General features: G+C 39.6%; 1 protein-coding gene across 1 annotated transcript; it reads left to right on the top strand.

The window, feature by feature from the left end:
• The first annotated feature begins 420 nt into the window (after positions 1-420).
• Positions 421-22,185, top strand: LOC141444689 (uncharacterized). The gene is made up of 12 exons (XM_074110280.1): positions 421-646; positions 5,164-5,351; positions 6,446-6,580; positions 6,775-6,927; positions 8,207-8,376; positions 10,372-10,474; positions 12,167-12,290; positions 14,726-14,842; positions 15,939-16,073; positions 19,639-19,748; positions 20,297-20,494; positions 21,974-22,185. Exons 1-12 carry the CDS (start codon positions 535-537, stop codon positions 22,166-22,168), a joined length of 1,740 nt encoding a protein of 579 aa, XP_073966381.1. The 5' UTR covers positions 421-534; the 3' UTR covers positions 22,169-22,185.
• Positions 22,186-22,250: the final 65 nt, after the last annotated feature.

Raw genomic sequence — 22,250 nt, 5'->3', positions numbered from 1 at the left:
TCCTTGGATTTCAAAACTTTTCTCAACGACCAGTACTTCTTCCATCCATTTGTGATTCTTTTGTTAATTTCTTTAGTAGTCTGGTCGTTGTGAGTGATTATTTGGCCTAGGTAGCAATAGTATAAAATATTAACAAAATATAAAACGTTGTCCAAAAAATCTACCGGTGGCAGGGTACCCAAAATAGATCCACATCTTTTATTCTTCACTTGATGGGCCATTCCCGTATTTCCGTATTTGAATTGGCGATTAATTTTTAGACCAGTTGTTCTAATTATCCTGTTTTTTCTTTACTGCTTACTATGTGTTGGTGTTATTGTATTGTCGCTAGATTGTCGCAAACGTTGTAAAATAAATGACTTTAGGGGAAAAATAAACGGCTTGACTTCTGTGGTAGCTGGTAACCCTAGACCTTGTGTCAACTTGTCAAAAAAATTAAAAAATATCCGTTGGTTTGGTTGATGAATTTGCTTTTGCTTGTGTACGAATATTTTATGAATTTTTAACTTATTTATTGATAAAATCAAAGGCGAAATGGCTACATTTGATTTGAAAACGTTCGCTACAGCTTTAAACGAGACGAACAAGACACAAAGTGGTGTTGATTTTACTGGGAGATCATTAAAATTGGATACCGAAAAAGATGGTAAGCAAGCTAGCATTAGTTTTTTAAGAAATGCGACGCGATAACTCCACTATGCTGCGCTGAAGGTTGTTAAGTAACTGCACATACTTCATTTAGATACTTTATTAACATTATTGTTTACAAAGTAACCTCTTTTTTTCACATCACGTGTTTTTGTTATAATAAGAAATTGGCGCGCGAACCTACCTTTCGTCGTTATCGTCGCAATAAAACCTATCGAACGCTTGCACACAGACAAAGAAGGTTTTGTCCTATGTCCTTAGGATATCCAACTATTCATACCAACTTTCATCACAGTACTTTAGGCATAAAAGCATCACAAACACACATTGGACATGATATTTCTATTTACTGAATGCATATTGTTTATAATTGACTTTGATTCTTATTAATTTTGTTTGGTTTAAATTCTATTTGTTATGATTATATACAGTTGTGGTCATATAATTAAGAACGATTTTTTATAGAGAAGATTTTTTCAAACTGAGAAGTGTTACTAACTGTATGTATATTTTTGTAATTCTCTCGGTATCGTAAAACTTTTCCTTACTAGCGGTAAATTCATTTATACATATAATTGGCTAAAAAATAAATAGATAAACTTATATATTACATCTAAACCTAGTATTACTACTTACTGGCTGGTCATATAATTAAGAACGCTGAATAGTTTATTTTTTATTCAAATTTAAATAGAGAACGGACCGCCGCTTTGTGGTTTTAGGTTATTATTTGAATAATTTTGGCGCCATTTAGTGCCGCAAAAGTCTTTAAGGCGATTGCTTCATATAAAAACAATGGGGAAAATAAAAGTTGTGATAAATCTACAAGAAAAGTAATACTAAAACTTCGCGACAAGAATTGGTCGTATAAACACATAGCCGATCATCTGCAATGTTCAAAAACTATGGTTTTCCACGCCATAAAGCATTTTGCTACGTATCACACTACTTCAAATGTTCCGCGTGTACCTAGACAAGAAAGTCATCTCGTCGAGATAATCGAAATATCGTTCGTTTGGCAAACAAATTCTTTTAAAGGGTCTAATGAGTTGAGAAAGAATATTTTGGCGAAAACAACCCTTCAGCAATCTTGGCACGCAGTATTCGAATGCGTTTGGTAGAAGAAAAGTTGCACGGAAGGATAGCAAGGAAGGTGCCTATGTTGAAACGGTGTCATAGGCAAGCCCGGCTTGCATTTGCAAGAAGATATGTAAACTGGACAGTCAGACAGTGGAAAAACGTTATTTTTTCTGACGAGACAAAAATAAATAGGGTATGTTCTGATGGCAAACGATATGTAAAACGGCCTCCAAATAAAGCATTCGACCCAAAGTACACAAAAGTAACTTTAAAGCATGACGGGGGAAATGTAAAAATTTGGGGATGTTTTCTGGACATGGTGTTGGACCTGTTAGGCTGATAGAACGAAACATGGATCAATTTCAATACAAAAACATACTGTTAGAAACAATGTTACCATATGCTGAAGGCGTGCTTCCGGTTATTTGGACATTCCAGCACGACAATGATCCCAAGCATACTCTCACATCGCAATCAGTTTCTGTCTTAGATTGGCCAGCCAACAGCCCCGATCTTAACCCAATAGAGCATCTTTGGTGCGAAGTCAAGAAAAAGTTTCAAATCGACAGTGTGGCAATTTAAGAGAACTGTATGACGTATTCTTAGAAGAATGGAACTCTATCTCTCTTGCGAAATGTCAAAAATTGATAGATTCAATGCCTCGCCGGTGTAAGGCAGTAATAAAAAGCCGTGGACATGCTACTAACTATTAATTTAGTTAAAATGTATTACATTGCTTTTTTTTCTGTACAAACTTCACGTTAGTGTGATTTAGTTAATCTAAGTTTCAAATAAAAAACTTTCGAACAGTTAAAGAATCGTTCTTAATTATTTGTCCAGCTTCATTACTATTTGAATTTGTTACTAAAGAGAATAAAAACAAAATTTGTAAAAAAATGACAGTAATTTTATTCTTTATTCTAAATCCCGTTTGCTCTATTCATGTGGCTATTTCATAACGTAACTAGTTACTTCTAAGAAGGACCCACGACTACACATGACATGATTTAGTTAAAAATAATCTGGAACTTCAAATCGTTCTTAATTATATGGCCACCACTGTATCTAAAAAATCAAATAAAATAAATGATTAATTTATTGAATCAGGCGTTACTTTGCGGAGGTCCATATCAATGAACTAAAATAATTTCCTTGCTCACCCGCGACCTTACGATAGCTAAGCTTATGCAAAATATGCGTGTTCATGCAGTTCCTCCACCTCCACACTGTAAGAACACACACAAATCACACAAACCCATCTATCACCACCTATAAACCTTCCTACCTACCTACCTATTAAGCTTAGCTATCGTAAGGTCGCGGGTGAGCAAGGAAATTATTTTAGTTCAAAATAAATGATTATTATAATAGATCTGACTGTGCCTTTTATTTTGTTTTATTTTGCGTTCTTCAAATACAGTGTTTGTTATACTTTTAATCATAGAATTGCATGTACAATCAAGTGCAAAAATAAGTATCTATTTGAACCATTCAAAAATATGTTACTAGAGCCTTATTGCATCGGAATAAGTGCTTGTGGTACTTTTGTTTAAATCTTTGAATAAGTTCATAAGCCGTGGAAGCTGTGGTGGCCTAGTGACCTATCGCCTCTCAAGCAGAGGGTTGTGCGAAATTCATGTGCGGAATTACATTAGAAATTTACCACAAGGAATACATCGTGAGGAAACCTGCACAAACCTGCAAAGCGATTCAATTGTGTGTGTGAAGTTGCCAATCCGCACTGAGCCCGCGTGGGAACTATGGCCCAAGCCCTCTTCTTCTGAGAGGAGGCCTGTGTCCAGCTATGGGACGTATATAGGCTGAGATGAGGTAATGAATTAGTTCATATTTTTACACTCAACTGTACAACAGTTTATAAATATATAAAATGTTTCTTGCTATACCCTACCAGGGTTCAGTGACTGACACTATTATATAGGTACTGAGTGGCATAAAATCTGGCCTTCAAATGCAGTAATCGGTAGCTCTGTATGTAGTGGGCCAAATTTTTTGCCGGGGAGTATATTTTAAGACCTGTACAAACACTATGGTTATAGGTATAGGTATGAGCGGGCTGTTTTCCGTAACTCGACGTCTAAGTGCGCCTATTTTGCGTGATTAGGCTGTAGGCACTATTCATGCCAGCTCCTGGAGGAAGCCTAGCAGACCCCGGTGATCCGAGGTGTAGTGCCCTGTAGTTCGCCACACCAGAGCATTCCAGAAGGATGCGAGTGGCTGTCTCTTCTGTCTCCATGCATGCTCTGCTCAGGGGGCTGTCTGTAACACCTAGAAATATTATGTTAATGCTTGTTTAGCAAGGCGTGTCCAGTAAGAGCTCCGACCTGCAGTCGGAGTTGATCCCTCCTAAGTCCGCGAAGCTTGCGGGACAATCCGGGGTTGATTGTCAATGAAAAACATTATGGTTACAATAAAGCAGTGGTAGGCAGCATGTGGCCCTACTTCAAGCAGCACAACTTCTTCAGTCTTTAACACCAGACACAGTGCAGGAACCTCAACCGATGTTGGAGAATGATTGTAATATAACATTAGGAAAGCCAATCACTATGTCCGAGCTTAATAATTTGATTAAACGGAAGGAGTACGGCACCAGGTGCTGATGATATATCATATTCCATGGTTTACAAGTAAGGTAATGCTTTTATATATCTTCAACTTAATACTTATGACTGGAGAGGTTCCTGTACAGTGGAACCTGTGGCCCTCGGGCCTATACTTTGCGGCTAATGACTGTCTTATAATGTTCTAAGTCTCATATACCTAACTACCTACACAAATGTATCCAAGCAACGAGACAGGTTGATTCTTGACGTGGGTTATTTGACATACGCCCGCCCCCACCCCGACCGCGTTCCCGCTGCGCGCCGATGATAATGAGATGAGAAATAAACCTCCGTTATAACATAACATTAGTCAATAAGTGATTATGTATTACTAACAACATGGATTGAAAAGTCTGAATAAATATGATTATTATTATTATGTATGTATGTATGTATGTATGTAAACTCTTTATTGTACAAAAGAAAATTAACAAAACATTACTGACAAACTTTAAGATACTTGTACAAAGGCGGACTTATCCCTTATTATATTATTATATTATTATTATAACTCTGCAAAAAAAAAAGCGGAGGCGAAACTTCCGCAGTAACGGAGGCGGAGGCGAAGTTCCGTTAAAAACCTAATATAAACACAAAATCAGGGTAGACAGTAGGCGGTCTTATCGCTTAAAAGCGATCTCTTCCAGACAATCATGTTGCGACCCGGTATTTTATTTTCATGGGCCGGTACCGGCAAATGGGAAACGCTGACCTATTGATCAAAGTTCTATAATAAATAAAGATAAAAAAAAATACAATAGCAAAACATTATTCACTAGATTGTATTACAAACACCAAATTAAATTTATTACAGCCAAAGACATCATAGCAGCTATATCAGCATGCCCAGACCTCTACTATCTCACGCTGACGGGGAACACCCTGGGGGTGGCTGCGGCCGAGGCCATAGCGAAGGCCCTGGAGTCCCACCCGGAGCTCAAGGTGGCCCGCTGGTCCGACATGTTCACGGGGCGGATGAAAACGGAAATACCACCTGCTTTGGTGAGTTGGAAGAGTTTGCTGCATCTCTTTTTTATCTAGAGGTACATATATACCTAATACACAGTATCATACTATGACCGTAATGGGAACGTTTCAGGCACGGAATGTAACGCGCATGCATGGCACGCGACAGCGACGGTTGGTTAAGAATGTGGGCATAGTCTCATACAACGAGCCTTAAGTACACTAAGGGGCTGTTTCACCACCCACTGATTAATTTTATTTGACGGATAAATTGATGCCGTCTCCGTCTATTCGAGCAAAACCAACAGAGACAGCATCACATTTATCCGTCAAATAAATTTAATCAGTGGATCGTGAAACAGGGGGTTGATTATGTCAACCTCAGACACATTACACTCTCCCTTGTACCGAAACTAAGTCTCTGGATAATTCAGCCATATAAAGTTTTTCACTTTCTTCTCTCTTATTCTTTCTTTCGTTTGAGTTCAGTTTTGTTTTGGTGTATTAGTTGTATCAAAAGTTTAAAAAAATCTCGTGTCTGCGTCTAAAAGTCAATTTTTCGCGATAACAGTCAGTTTTTCGCGATAATCTTGGTTCCTATAGCCCCAGTGATGTTAACTATAGTTAGTATTTTTGGCAAAAACTTATTACCTGAACTGTTCTTAAAACATTGTACAGGGTAAGGAACCCTATATGTATGATATGTTTAAATTGTAATTTTCAAATACCACGCACAGGATTTATCACGCTAACAACCACGAGTAATATTTACCTCGACGTTTCGGCAACATTACAGTGGCCGTGGTCACAAGTAGACTGAAGTGTGGGGTGTCAAGTCTGCCTAGCAGCGCGAGTCCTTCGAACTACCCGCACTTGATCACTAATAGTACCGGCACTCGTATCACGAACTACCCGCACTTGGTCATTTTTATTTGTCACCCCATCACACCGACACACAACACCCCACACTTCAGTCTACTCGTGACCACGGCCATTGTAATGTTGCCGAAACGTCGAGGTAAATATTACTCGTGTGTGTTAGCGTGATAAGTCCTGTGCGTGGTATTTTGACTATGAGTGAATATCACGAAAGTTTAAGACATTAAATTGTAATTTTGCCGTATTTCTAGAAAGCCCTGGGTGACGGTATGATAGCGGCCGGCGCCCGCCTCAAAGTGCTGGATCTGAGCGACAACGCGTTCGGCCCCATCGGGGTGGAGGGCCTCGCCAAGCTGCTGCAGAGCGAAGTCTGCTCCGAGCTGGAGGTGAGCACTCACCATCAAAGCCAAAGTCAAAATATCTTTATTCAATTTAGGCTATAACAAGCACTTATGAATGTGAAAAAAAATCTACCACCGGTTCGGAAAAACCTCTGTTGAGAAGAATCCGGCAAGAAACACAACGAGGTATATTTTTTTTAAACAGATTTACTTATTTATTTAATATGTTTGTCCGTCAGGAGCTCCGTCTGAACAACAACGGTCTGGGCATCACGGGAGCCCGGCTATTAGCGAAGGCGCTCTCCTCTAGGCCTCCGAAGTTGCGTGTGTTCATAGCGGGCAGGAATCGGCTGGAAAACGACGGCGCCACAGCTCTTGCAAAAGTGTTTGAGGTGACGCTGCCTAAATTATTTATTTAATTACAGTACCCGGCGATAAAGATTGCACATGGATCTTCGGAAAAAGACAGTTGGCTGTTCACGACGATTTCCGAACACTGGCGACCGTCCATCAATCATCGTATTTATTAAGTGACGTTTTGTATCAAATAAATACTGCACCTTTATGGACTTAATTAGTTTACGTCAAATTGATGACATACTGTGGTAAAAGGTTGTCGTGTCGGTAGAAAAGATTCAATGCTCTATTTACAATTTATTTACAATTAGATATATGTACAACAAATAAAATATTTAAAGCAAATTTGTATGAGGTTTTTCTCTTGCTAGGAGATCGGACAGCTCTGTTGATTTTCGGTTGCTGCACAACCGTCCGCTGCATTGCGCAGGCGCGCGGACTTAGGTTGTGGCGGTCGAGCAGGCCGCCACAACATGTAAACTTTGCATATCTATAGAGAGCTGTTGCAACTACTAGAAAAAGGATAGTTCCCTCTTTTTCCTGAAGATGGCATCGCACGATATAAAGTTTTGGGGGGTTTCAACAACTCTTTGTTATAAATGTTGTAGCCATGTGCTATAACCACTTGGCTTTCCCGTCGTCTTATTGTTCTATGTTAGGGTTTTACCATTTTAACAATTCCACGGACCCCTGTCAAAAATATTTTTGGAAATTTCCTGGTAAATATGTTTACAGACTGACCTACTGCGGAACCGTGATACACATGCTACGGACCCCTAAGGGGTTCGTGGACTCTTTAAGAAACCCAGCTAAACTGAAGCTAAAATAAGCCATTCTAGCTAGCCTGTCAACGGGGGCAGGCTGAAAACCAGCGCTGGCAGCTTCTGAGCAAGCGCAGCATAAGCTGAGCCTGTTCCTTTTGCCACACAGTGCAAGGGACTGGCAAACGCATTTTTTATTAGTTTATTGTTTATTTGTATTCTGTGTGCCTATCCTGTATTGTTCATGTTGGCAAATAAATCAATCTTAAATAAATAAATAAATAAATATCATGGGACACTTGACACCAATTGACCTAGTCCCAAACTAAGCAAAGCTTGTACTATGGATACTAGGCAACGGATAAACATACTTATATAGATAAATACATACTTAAATACATATTAAACATCCAAGGCCCGAGAACAAACATTAGTGTTATTCACACAAATATCTGCCCCGGCCGGGATTCGAACCCGGGACCTCAAGCTTCATAGTCAGGTTCTCTAACCACTTAGCCATCCGGTCGTCTTAAATCTTAAAAATCTGTTACAGAAAATGGGTTCGCTAGAAGAAGTGGCCATGCCCCAGAATGGTATCTACCACGTCGGTATAACGGCGCTTTCGGAGGCCTTCAAAGAGAACCCACAGTTAAGCTGCCTCAATTTGAACGACAACACCATCGGGCCGAAGGGTGCTGCCGCCGTCGCTAACGCGTTGCCGAGGTAAGACGGCCAGATTTAGGGGCTGTTTCACCATCCATTGATTAGTGTTAACTGACGGTTAAATGTGATACCGTCTCCGTCTATTCGAACAAAACAAATAGAGACGGCATCACATTTAACCGTCAGTTAACACTAATCAATGGATGGCGAAACAGCCCCTTAGAGTCGAACCATTTGATTCCTGACCCACAGGGACTTTCGGGGCACGAACGATTTGCCAAAGAGAAGACATTAATAGATAGGTTATTCTGACAAAACATGATTATGCCTAATGAATAATTACCTCACTGGGAATTGTAAACTATACTAGTAAGTACTTTAGGTTTAAGTACGAAGGCTTTTGTTATGAGATAATAATAAAAAAACGTAAGTAGTTGATATGATTTTCGAAATAAATTATTAATATCTTTTCTAAATTTGGAACAGTTCAGCAGCGGCGTCTTGCTGTAAATATCCATTTTAACCCACTGAATGATTTTTCTACGTCGGCAGTTGTAATAGGTGCATATTTAAATTTCTTGACGGAATCAATTGATGCACGATGTGTCTGCGATCGCAATTCTGCTTCATTGCCTTGTAACAATTCGTTCTTCATGTTTAGCGTGCTACAGCCAAAATTCTTATTTATAAATAAATAAATAAATATCACGGGACAGCAATTGAGCTTGTCCCAAAGTAAGCTTAGCAAAGCTTGTGTTATGGGTACTAAGCAACGGATAAATATAATTATATAAATAGATACATACTTAAATACATATTAAACACCCAAGACCCGAGAACAAACATTCGTATTTTTCATACAAATATCTGCCCCGACACGGGAATCGAACCCGGGACCTCAAGCTTCGTAGTCAGGTTCTCTAACCACTAGGCCATCTGATCGTCTTATTTAAACTTCAATTCATTAAAAATCTTTTCGAACGATTTCATCTTACGAAAATTTAATATTTTTTGTGTTTTAAATATCATGTATTTGTTTTCTAGATGATTATTATTCATTAGGTAGAAACCAGCTAGAGTGCACTCTGTTTTTTAACTCGATACCTACTCTTTGGCTAATGTCATCATTCGTGCCCCGAAAGTCCCGGGGTATGGTTATCACAGTGTCATAGTAAATTCCCTTGTCAAGCAATGCGATGGGGATTCGATTTGTAGCATTCGAACATGGCGGATGTTGACAATATCTAATTTTATTTTGCTATTTCTGTTTTTTTTTTTTTTTATTCGACTGGATGGCAAACGAGCAGTGGGTCTCCTGATGGTGAGAGATCACCACCGCCATAAACACCTGCAACACCAGGGGTATTGCAGATGCGTTGCCAACCTAGAGGCCTAAGATGGGATACCTCAAGTGCCAGTGATTTCACCGGCTGTCTTACTCTCCACACCGAAACACAACAGTGCAAGCACTGCTGCTTCACGGCAGGATTAGCGAGCAAGATGGTGGTAGCAATCCGGGCGGACCTTGCACAAGGTCCTACCACCTGCAAAACCTGTTTCTTTGGCTAGTTGAAGTATAATTTTGATAGTGTTTTATGCGGCGATTAACCTTAACAGTGAACAGTGATCACAAAATTCTATATTGCTCTCGTGTCTGGCATTTTTTAATGCGCAAGTTGTCTCCGCGTGGTTTCTGGAATTTTACTATCAAGTTGCAAAAACTACAATCACCGTACAACGTCCTCTCAAAGAGAGTACTTTGACACTGGCGAAATTGTCCTATTAATTAGGACAGAAAAGCCATATTTTAAAAGAGAAGAAGAAGGGGGACACATTCGATACACAGAAAAAACACGTTGGAAGAAATAATAATTGAAAAAAAACACAAACAGCAACTGTTGTTGTTTCGAGATTTTATCCCTAACCCGTGGGAATATCGGAATAAAAAGTAGCCTATGTTTTCTTTTGTTTCCGTCCAGCCATTTCGGCGTGAAGGAGCAACTAACATACACACAAACTTTCGCATTTACAATATTAGTAGGATTTTTGTTGCAGATTAAAAAATCTGAAAGCGATCAACTTTGGTGACTGCCTGCTGAAGAGTACAGGAGCTAGGACCCTGGCCAAGGCTTTCAAAGACAACGAACTGCTAATAGAGGTGGGCTATTATAAACACCATTTATACATAACGTGACCTGACGTCCCGTTTTAAAACGTGTCTAGATTCCTGTCCAGCGGTGGTGTAGGGGTTATAGCACGCAGCACGGATTGCTGAGGACCTGGGTTCGATTGCCTGCGCTGGTCTCTTTTTCTGTTTTTTCTGTGCATCCATGTCTCAGTTTGTATTTTCGATATAACTAAGGTGGGCATAAAAAAAACTTGCCAAGTTCAGTGTTCATTCTTTACTTAAAAGCATCACCAGCTATGTTAAAGCAAATTTGCTCCTCTGATAAATATAACTAAACATTTTGAATATTTTTTTTTTCATTTGTAACAGTTAACCTTTTCTAAATAAATGTCTTTTAAAAGTGTTTTTTTTTTCATTGGCTACCTGTTAATTGAGCTAAATAAACTAATGTCCCGTTCTGAATCAATCAATACTGTTGTTATTCTGTCTCGTGACCCAGGAGACACCAGTCATACACTTCCTTAGAAGAATGCTTGGAATGTATAATACTAGCATGCTTCGGAGATGAGCTACGAAGGAATGAGGGCTATCGGTTTTTGTTTTAGATGGCGCCACTGTTGAGTGTGGTTTTTAAGTATGGCTTTCAAAGTCTGTTATTACGGGCTATTATATATTTAGATTAAAATCATATTTAATACACCTTAAAACCGTAAGTAGGTACCATAAAAATATCGAGCAACCACAGTGTTGCGTAGTCCCGTTTTGTTCGGAAAAAAAGGGAGGACAAAAGTTTCCGAAAGACAAAACTGTCTCAAAACACAGACATTAATTGTCTCGTAACGCATAATTGCCAAAATTAATTTCAGGTAATCCACAAAAATATTCTAATTATAAATAAACCCGCGTAGCTCACCCAAAAACTATGAGATTTGACATTTCGGAGACCTCAAGCTACACTAGCGCCTCTAGCGGCGAATTCATACGCGATAGCCCTCATTGCCTTGGAACTGTCACAACTCCCTAACTTTTAGTGAATTTGTACCCCATAAAATCATACTTTTAATAAGTGACCCAGGAGACGTTACCATGGCACTGCACGAAAAAGTTGATAGACCCATATATTCTACGCAAAAAAATGGTAACCAGACGTTGGTTTTAGTGCTGTGATGCGATATTGTAATAAATTTTAAGTTTAGCATTAGCTAACGATTAATTTTAGATTATTTTCGAGCAGCAATGTATTGCATTATATTAAAATTAATAATCCCCATCCCATCCCAGCCTATATACGTCCCACTGCTGGGCACATGCCTCCTCTAAGAACAAGAGGCCTTGGGTCATAGTTCCCACGCGGGCCCAGTGCGGATTGGGAACTTCACACGCACCATTAAATTGCTTCGCAGGTTTGTGCAGGCTTCCTCACGATGTTTTCCTTCACCAAATTCCAATTCAAATTTCAAATGTAATTCCGCACATGAATTTCGAAAAACTCAAGGTGCGAGCCGGGGTTTGAACCCACGATCCTCTGCTTGAGAGGCGATAGGTCAAACCACTAGGCCACCACGGCTTTTTAAAATTAAAAATTATTTTACTTTTTTTTTAATTACCTTATAATGTGTTCCACAGCTGGGCAAAATCCTCCCGTTTTTTTCTTCCACTTGCCTCTATTTTTAACCAACTCCTTTAAAAACTGATTTACATTGAAAAATGTTTTTTTTTCAGTGTTTAGACCTCAGTCACAACGAGATAGGAAAAGAAGCTTGCAAAGAACTGGTCGCCGCCATTACAGACTTGCCTGACAGCGCTGACAGATTGTCACGCGTCGTGCTAGCAGGCAACAGTCTCGGTCAGTACAAAACAGTGGTGTCTCTATACTATGGATGGGTCAATTAACTTTTAAGTGTTGTTATTCTGTTCCGTAACCCAGGAGACGTCAGTGATACACTTAACTAAAATAATTTCCTTGCTCACCCGCGACCTTAAGCGCGTTTTTTTAAGGTCGCGGGTGAGCAAGGAAATTATTTTAGTTCATTGATATGGACCTCCGCAAAGTAACGCCTGATTCAATAAATTAGTGATACACTTTGTTAGAAAAAAATACAATGTATTCTATTAGTAGGTTTAAGAGATGAGCATGAAGGAATTACCTTATTATACCTGCTGCGCTGGCAACGTAGCATTTTTGTTAGTTTTTCTCGATCATTTCATAAAAATTGAATGAAAATTAAAAACGTGGTCTGTTAAAACTGTTCTTAATATATAAGTTAATGTGTCTACTGCAATAATTATTCGTGATAGAAAAACGAACTAATGTTTATTAACGGTTTTTAAAGAAAATAAGAGTCTCTCACGAATAATTATTGCAGTAGGCACATTGACTTATGTAGAACAGTTACAGACCACATTTTTAATTTTCGTTCAATTTTTATGGAATCATCCCATCATCCCAGCCTATATACGTCCCACTGCTGGGCACAGGCCTCCTCTCAGAACAAGAGGGCTTGGGCCATAGTTCCCACGCGGGCCCAGTGCGGATTGGGGACTTCACACACACCATTGAATTGCTTCGCAGGTTTGTGCAGGTTTCCTCACGATGTTTTCCTTCACCGCAAAGCTCGTGGTAAATTTCAAATGTAACTCCGCACATGAATTTCGAAAAACTCAGAGGTGCGAGCCGGGGTTTGAACCCACGACCCTCTGCTTGAGAAGCGATAGGTCAAACCACTAGGCCACCACGGCTTTTATGGAATAATCGAGAAAAACTAACAAAAATGCTACGTTGCCAGCTCAGCAGGTATAAACGCTCTTAAAACATACTAAACCTAAACTCGCCTGCCTCGCTTATAAACTAAAGCTCAGTATATCTGTCTCGCCCTTGAGCTAATTCGCACTAAAGCTAAATTTCAATTCGCCTATTACGCTCATGAACTAATACGCAATCGGTCTAAATATCAATATGCCAATCTCTTTTTAAAGCTCTAGGCATAACGCGAAATTGGCGGACTCGGTTTTATATTTATATAGTACTAGCTTTTGCCCGCGGCTCCGCCCCCGTTGTATTTTTTCTAAATTTTCTTCAATAAAACCTTCTCCTTACAATAACGAACACAACAAAAAAGAAATTAGTGAAATCGGTCCAGCCGTTCCCGAGTTTTGCGCTTAGCAACACATTTTACGATTCATTTTTATTTATATAGTACTAGCTTTTGCCCGCGGCTCCGCCCGCGTGGATTTCGGTTATCGCGCGCTTTTCCATCGGGAACTATGCATTTTTCCAGGATAAAAAGTAGCCTATGACACTCTCTGGCCCATAAACTATCTCTATGCCAAAAATCACGTCGATCCGTGGCTCCGTTTCGACGTGAAAGACGGACAAACATACACATACACACTTTCGCATTTGTAATATTAGTATGGATTTCCTACTTAGAATCAAGAGCACAATCTATTCAGATAGTGTGCCAAAACAAATACAGCCGGTGAAATTTACTGGCACTTGAGGTTTCCCATCTTAGGCCTCTAGGTTGGCAACGCATCTGCAATCCCCCTGGTGTTGCAGGTGTCTATGGGCGGTGGTGATCTCTTACCATCAGGAGACCCACCTGCTCGTTTGCCATCCAATCGAATAAAAAAAAAAAATACGTTAGTTTTGTGACTTTTTTTTCACACACTGTATGGGCGTCACAAAACTGACTCATAAAAAACAAATTGAAACATGGATGCACAGTAAAACCAGAAAAAGAGACCAGCAGTATAGCTATTCTAAGTTTATTTTGTGTATGTATAGATAAGTGGTTTATTTATTTATTATATTTGTGTATCGTTCCGTGAGTCACAGACGGTTCTGGCAGAAAATCAGCGCTGCAGCGTTTAACGCTTCAGCATATGCTGAGTCAGCGGACCGTTTCACTTTCGCGGGGACACACAACATTGTGTATATTGTATTTAATGTTTTCATGTGTTTTTCTGTAATTTTTTATTTATTTGTGTTAATTTTGCTGTATATGTGTGTCTTCTGTGTAAGTGAATAAATGTCTTCTTTCTTTCTTTTCTTTCTTTCTTTCTATAACCTACACACTGCTGGACAGGAATCTAGACACGATTTTTTCCTATGCATACATATCAGGTTGCTTATTTCTACTATGCTACTTAAGCAGCACTAGCGACATCTATTTTTCGTCGACAGACGTCACACTCTTTCGGAATTTTGAAACAAAAACTACACTTTTTTTTAAATCCCCCATCAACATCCTAGTCATAGCAGTAACGTTTGGCTTGCAGGCAACGCTGCGAGTAAAAAGAGTATGCGGGATCAGCTGGGCGCCGCGGGGGAGCTCAGCGACGACGACGGCGACGGGGAGGACGATGATGACGACGAGGACGGTGATGATGACGAAGGTATGATAAAACATATTAAACGAGAGTTGAAGTGAACGATTACACACACAGCTATACGAAGAACTTTTTTTTTTTTAATTAGGTTGGCAACGCAACTGCAACCCCCCTGGTGTTGCAGGTGTCTATGGGCGGTGGTGATCTCTTACCATCAGGAGACCCACTTGCTCGTTTGCCATCCAGTCGAATAAAAAAAAAAGTAAATTTTACGTCGGCCCTATACATGTTGCGTAGGTACGTTTTACGTGTGTTACGTACTTAGTTGTAGTACTTTTCCCTGTTTGTTACTTTGCCACGTTATCAAAGAGACTAGAGTGACAGAGTTGCTTAAAAAAAACTGTTATACTGCTTAGATCAGGGTTTCTCAAAGTGGGGTACGCGAACCCCTAGGGGTTCGCTATTCGACGGTAGGGGGTTCGCGACAAGGTTTACGTGATGGTGGCTGCAAGACTGGCAAGATGATTAAGATTGGTTTTTGGAGTATTTTTGTATTTTTTATTTAAACTCCAAATTTGTTACTTATTTGTTTGTTATTTGTTGTTGTTTGTTTCAGTTTGTATTTTCGTTGGCAAGATGATTCTTACCTATATTTGTTACCTTTTATTGAAATAAATAATAAACATTATACTATAATGATGATTGAAATAAAAATAAACTTAAGTTTCTCCAACAGTCAATTTCATTACTTCTTTGGGGGGCGGGGGGGGGGTCGAGGTAGGGGTTCGCTGTCGTCTAGAAACTTTAACAGGGGTTGTCCATAACGATATTTATAAATGCGACGTCGGGGACGGTGACTCAACGGGGTCACGCCGTTTTGTCACCAAATTAGTTTTAAATATTATTGACTATAAATATGTATGTTAGTCTGTAAGTTATTTATTGTATGGGCTAAGTTGCCCGAAATAAATGAATTTATTATTATAAAATAATGGGCTTGTAACTACGAGAAAAACGTACGCTCCATGAACTTTAACCACAGAATAAATAAAATCATGGTTAAGAGTTGTCCAGGGGACGTCACCTTGGCAACGAGGTACAAAAAAGTTGATCAACTCTTGTTGTTAAAAAATGAAATGTTTAACATAAACTTATTTTGCAGCAACAGAGTCTGAGGAGTCGGAAGGCGAGAACACAGAAGACAGCGCCACCGAAGACGCGCAGCACAGCGCAAACACCACCCTCGGGGCTCTCAACGACGCTACTAACATCAGCAACATCACCCTTGACACATCAGGTAACACAAACACTTTTTTTGTATTCGACTGGATGGCAAACGAGCAAGTGGGACTCCTGACGGTAATAGATCACCACCGCCCATAGACACCTGCAGCACCAGGGGGATTGGAGATGCGTTGCCAACCTAGAGGCCTAAGATGGGATACCTAACGTGACCTGACGTCCCGTTTTAAAACGGGACTGTCCCTTTTTTTGATTACGAGTCCCGGTGTCCCCAAAATGAAAACCGGGACGCGAAATTGTCCCGTTTCCAATAATTGCGCGAAAATTCAGTTCTAAAGGCGATGTTGATAACTAAACATACACAGGTGGGCATAAAAAAAACGTGCCAAGTTCAGTGTTCATTCTTTACTTAAAAGCATCACCAGCTATGTTAAAGCAAATTTGTTCCTCTGATAAATATAACTAAACATTTTGAATATTTTTTTCATTTGTAATATAATAACAGTTAACCTTTTCTAAATAAATGTCTTTTAAAAGTGTTTTTTTTTTTATTGACTACCTGTTAATTGACCTAAATAAACTAATGTCCCGTTCTGAATCAAAAAATAAATGGTCACGTTAGGGATACCTCAAGTGCCAGTAATTTCATCGGTTGTCTTACTCTCCACGCCGAAATACAACAGTGCAAGCACTGCTCTTCACGGCAGGATTAGCGAGCAAGATGGTGGTAGCAATCCGGGCGGACCTTGCACAAGGTCCTACCACCTACAAAACCTTTTGATTCAGGCCACCGGTTCTTATTTTTTTTGGCTGGCGACAAATTAAACAATTGGGTCAATCAACTTTTCAGCGCAGCTGGTTGCCATGGTAACGTCTCCTGGATCACTTATTAAAAGTATGATTTTATATGAAATGAAATTTATTCGTTATATATTTAATTTACTTTATGTGGTACAAATCCACTAAAAGTTAGGAGTTCTGACGGTTTTAGGGCAATTCTTTCGTGGCTCACTCATCTGTCATCTCCTAAACATGCTACAAGGAAGTGTATCACTGATGTCTCCTAAGTCACGTGACAGAATAACAACATAAAATTATTATAAAGTGTATGTTTGTTACTACTTCACGCTAAAACGGCTGGACGGATTTGGAAAAATTTGTTGTGTAGCTGGACATCTGGAATAACGCATAGGCTACTTTTTATTTCGCGTATACCTATTATTGTTTTATTACTTGCCCGAATTTCACTTGCCACACCAACGTTTGCCATAAAATATATGGAACCGTGCTGTTTACAGGATTTTTCGAAATGTCATCATATAGAATACAGTAGGTTAGGTAAGTTTAACCTGTCCTCTCCCAGAGGCACAAATTTGTGCCCAAATTCCTTTGATCCTGTTATCCTGGGAGATGACAGATTAATATCAACTCAGAAGAAAATACCATTTCAGAAATAAATTACTCTATGGCAAATGAAAATTATGGAAAACGATACATTATGGCGTATGAAATCCGGGCCAACGATAGAGAACCTTTATTTCGATATTCCCACGGGATAGGGATAAAATCTCGACATAACAATCGCTGGGCTTAGAGCAATAGACCACGATGTAATTCCCACGAGAATTTTGTAAAATCCCAGAATTTCAATTCAACTGCCGTGTAAAATCCCAGAATTTCAATTCAACTGCCGTAACTAATGATACACGCGCAAAGTAGCGGGTAAACACTAGTCGTAAATATATATAAGGATAGCGAGTTCGATTCCCAGCCGCAGTTATACTTTTCTGTTGTTTAAGGTTCCATACCACAAAAGGAAAAAACCGAACCCTTATAGGATCAGTTTATGTGTCCATCTCTCAAGATCCTTCTCAGGGACTCATCGAGGCTGGTCAATCAACTATTTATTGTACGAGTATGTTATTCCGTCCCGTTACCCAGGAGACATCAGCAAGGAGCGGAATTTCTCATAGCAAAAATCAAACGTCAAAGGAATTGAACATAAGTTTTATCGACTGTCGATAAATATTTCAGTAATTAATAAAACAGGAAATAGTAGGTACTTTTAAAATAGCGCTTTTTAAGTTAGTTACAATTGGGGGCCTTGGGGGCCAAGTGCGCGTCGGCTATATAAAGATTTGTCGACGCGCCTAATAGAGGCCTCGGGCGACCAGAGGGCTGGCCACTATTTCGCACAGCGTATAAGTATCGCTATACAACGAGGAAATACGGCCAGCCTTCTGGGCACCTTGCCCATTGACGGCGATTTAGGCCAAATTTTCTACCTATAGTGTAATTATGTTTTATTATGTTTGTTTTTAATAAAGAGAATTCACAGTTATAATTAAAATATAGCTTTAAATTAACATTACATTTAGAGCAGTATATCGTTGAAGAATCTTCATTGTAAATAAGTAATGGATGTTTTTTAATCCATTTGTCAATCGTTTTTTACAAGGCGATAACAAGAAGAGTCGATTCGATAACATCGATAACTGGAATAGTCGATAAAACTTATGTTCAATCCCTTTGATGTTTGATTTTTGCTATGAGAAATTCCGTTGAATTTTGAATTTGAATTTGAGCATGCTTAGGAGAGCCATGAAGAAATTGCCTTTAAACTGTCACAACTAACTTTTAGTCAGGGTGTCCACTTTCTGGAAAGTCAGGGAAAAGTCAGGGAGGCTCAAGGTGGTCAGGGAAAGTCAGGGAGATTAGCTAGAAATCCAAAAATCCTGGGAACAAACTCGTTTTCCCAAAACTTAGCTCGATATTTTGACACCAGTCGTTCCAGTTCTGGGTGATGTTGTGATGTATTAAAGAGTGGCACCGTAAAACAGCCAACGAAAAAGTGAGCAAGTTCGGTGTGCAGTCAACTCCCATCATCGGGTCTAGCTTAGTATCTCGGGCAATAAAAAAAAACATATTAGGATTTGTACCCCATAAATCATACTTTTAAGAAGTGAACAATGGCAACCAGCTACACTAAATACTTAATTGATTCTTTTGTTTTGTGCGGCTCCCTCTTTTTGCCGAAATATTATTTCCGAACGTTTAATTTGCCAAACTTTTTCATTTCCCAACTCACAAATTTAACTAAAACCATATTTATTTTTGGAACTTTCATAAAACGAACTTAACCTGTCTTAATTGGGTGCGTCTACAAAGGTTTCGGAGAAACTTTAGAGTTGGGAAATAAAACAATCTGGCGAATGAAATATTTGAGAATAATCATCATCATCATCATCATCCCAACCTATATACGTCCCACTGCTGGGCACAGGCCTCTCAGAACAAGAGGGCTTGGGCCATAGTTCCCACGCGGGCCCAGTGCGGATTAGGAACTCCACACGCACCATTGAATTGCTTTGCAGGTTTGTGCAGGTTTTTCTCACGATGTTTTCCTTCACCGCAAAGCTCGTGGTAAATATCAAATGTAATTCCGCACATGAATTTCGAAAAACTCAGAGGTGCGAGCCGGGGTTTGAACCCACGACGTTCTGCTGGAGAGGCGATAAGTCAAACCACTAGGCCACCACGGCTTACTTGAGAATAATATAAAAGGCAAGATACTGTTTTGTGTGTGTCCAACATTAGTGACGTCATGTTTTCCATTTCAGGCGCGGATGAGATCAAAAACGAAGTGGAACAGTTCCTCAGGGAGCCGACGTTGGTCAATTTTGAGAAGCTCGGGCCCAAGGCTGCGGAGGTAATCGAGGCGCATATAGAGGTCAGTAAAAATCACAGTATATATATACCAGGTGTGGCCTGTAATATGAGCAAATAATTAAAACATAGATCATACTCCTCAAACTGAACAACATTAGTTCAGCGGCTTTTAATAGTACATTGTGTCTTAAGGGCGGTAAATAAGGAATTACGAACGAGAGTCTATTAGAATGAGTCGATGTTCGTAATTCTAGTACCGCCCGTGCGACATACAATGTTTTTCGTCACATTTGCGAGTAAAATTGTATATTTGTAAAAGAAAAACTAATATTTTATCAAAAATTGCCGATACCGCTGACTGCGCTCTTGGCAGCGCCAGCTCCCCGCAGCAAATCCCTTTCTAATATATTTTTTTAATATACGAAATTTATTATAAAATAGGAATCATTCTGTTATCAGACCGGTGAAGATCTTTTCAAGTAGGTTCGGTTCTTAGACCAATCCAGTTGCAGCACACTTATCTCTCATTTTCATTACTATCAATTAGTACGTGTTAAATTGCTTGAAATAAATCATTTTTATTTTATTTATAACAAACAATTTTTCCAGTCAATAAAGGACCCCGAAGACCTTCTCACCCAGTACGTGAACTACACACTGTCCGTGGCGGGACTGTCCCTCTCCAGCGCGGGCGCGCGCGCGGCGGCGCAGGCGCTGCTCTCGCGAACACTGGAGGCGGCCGCGCGGCGCCCGGCGCAGTCCTGGCCGCTGGCCGAGAGGCTGCTGAGGGGGCTAGCGCTGATCAAGGTGAGACCAGCGGTTCTGAGATTGGCAGTAGTTTCTGATTTTTCAGGTTTTTTTTTTTCGTTTTTCCCCAATTTTTCTACTTTTCCCCCCAAGTTTTGAGAATTTTTCAGCGATTTGCCAATTTTTTTTTCAATACTAGCTGTTGCCCGCGGCTTCGCCCCCGTTGTTTTTTTCTGTATTTTCTTCCATAAAACCTTCTCCTGACAGTAATGAACACAACAAAAAAAGAATTAGCGAAATCGGATCAGTCGTTCCCGAGTTTTGCGGTTAGCAACACATTTTACGATTCATTTTTATTTATATAGATTGCTTCGATTTTTTTACACACATATACAGCAAAATTCTTTTAAGTCGAATTTTTCACTTTTTTTTCTAAATAAAGCGAAATGTTGAAAATAAACTGAATGGCTTCGAGAAAAGTATGGTACGGTCGTGTCTTTATTTTTCTCGACTTGGCGCGAACGCTTTTGCGTTACGTACTGTATTATTATGTTAAGACTATGTTGAAAAAATTTACTTTTTGATCTCAAAATTCACTGGATTCAGCTGTGCGGAGCGAGTATAGGTACAGTTTGATTAATTCGAGTTAACACTTGACAGATGGGCGTGCCTTCAGTCAATTTTCAAGTTTGACGTCATACAAATAAAGCCATTTTTAGTATGCCGCTACTCACGTTTACAGATTATGTAAAAACTATTTTATTTGTATGACCTCAAAGTTGAAAATTGACTGAAGGCACGCCCATCTGTCAAGTGTCAACTCCAAGTAATCGTACTGTAAATGAAGCGTTTCTATTGGTTCATGAAAAACACATTCTCGCACATCTCCGGTAGAAACGCAGCCTAACGGCTAGAAGGCTATACCTGAGGTTTTCATCGATTTTTGTCAAGTTTTGAATCGTATCTCCTATACTTTTACACTACAAATAGGATCATAAGTCTAACGGCTATCAGTTCTCCAATCTTTTATCTCCATTTTTGTCTACCGGATTTAAAAAAAAAAACTTAATTTTGTATGATTTTTTTAAACTGTCTGAAAAAAACATTATTTCGTATCTCTATTGACGTGGAAGATCTAACATAAACGAGATCTACATATTTGGGTTCGCCTTTGACGTCTCTAAAAACTGGTCGAGGGTTTTCATTTGAAACTAATTAACACAAAAGTTATGGCCAGAAAACCAGTTTTTTGGCCTAAAATTGTTCAACTTTGATGCCAAATATCTCGAAAACAATGAACTTTGAAGTAAATATGGGATACTATATTGCTTAAAGCCGTTGTTGTTAATATAATAAACCACAAAAATCATTAGAAAACTAAGGAATTCAGATCAAAGGTCATTGGGGCATGAGATCCCCTTAATGAACATGAAACTTTGTCACTTGAGAGCTCGATGTCAAATTACAATAGGCAAGTCCTATATAAAAGCCGCTGGGTGGTAGGAGGTACTAATTTTAGAATTTGCATTTAACTTTCAGTCTGAAGAGAAGAGCCCTATCCGCTGGCACCTCCCGGGCTGCTACGCCGTGCTGGCGGCCGCCCTCCCCGCGCCGTCCTTCCCCGCGCCCCTCCGCACCACCCTCCGCTTCTTCATCAGCGCGCGCGCAGCCACCATGCCTCGCGAGCTACGAGCCACGTTGGAAGCCTTGCCAATGCTGTTACATGAACAATAAAATGGAATACTGTATGATTTATGTTTGCATTTATTTCCTGAGATTTCCTGGAATTTTTGGATTTTCCCGACTTTCTTGAGTT

The sequence above is a fragment of the Choristoneura fumiferana genome, chromosome 30 (assembly GCF_025370935.1).
Source record: "Choristoneura fumiferana chromosome 30, NRCan_CFum_1, whole genome shotgun sequence".
NCBI classification, from domain to species: domain Eukaryota; kingdom Metazoa; phylum Arthropoda; class Insecta; order Lepidoptera; family Tortricidae; genus Choristoneura; species Choristoneura fumiferana.
This window is presented reverse-complemented; position numbering and strand designations above follow the sequence as displayed.

What these genes read in the sequence shown, in the direction of transcription:
- LOC141444689 (XM_074110280.1), top strand. Translation starts at nt 535, where the DNA reads ATGGCTACATTTGATTTGAAAACGTTCGCTACAGCTTTAAACGAGACG. An exon ending in CGGAAATACCACCTGCTTTG is followed by an intron (nt 5,352 to 6,445) that starts GTGAGTTGGAAG and finishes CCGTATTTCTAG; the next exon opens with AAAGCCCTGGGTGACGGTAT. An exon ending in CATCACCCTTGACACATCAG is followed by an intron (nt 16,074 to 19,638) that starts GTAACACAAACA and finishes TTTCCATTTCAG; the next exon opens with GCGCGGATGAGATCAAAAAC.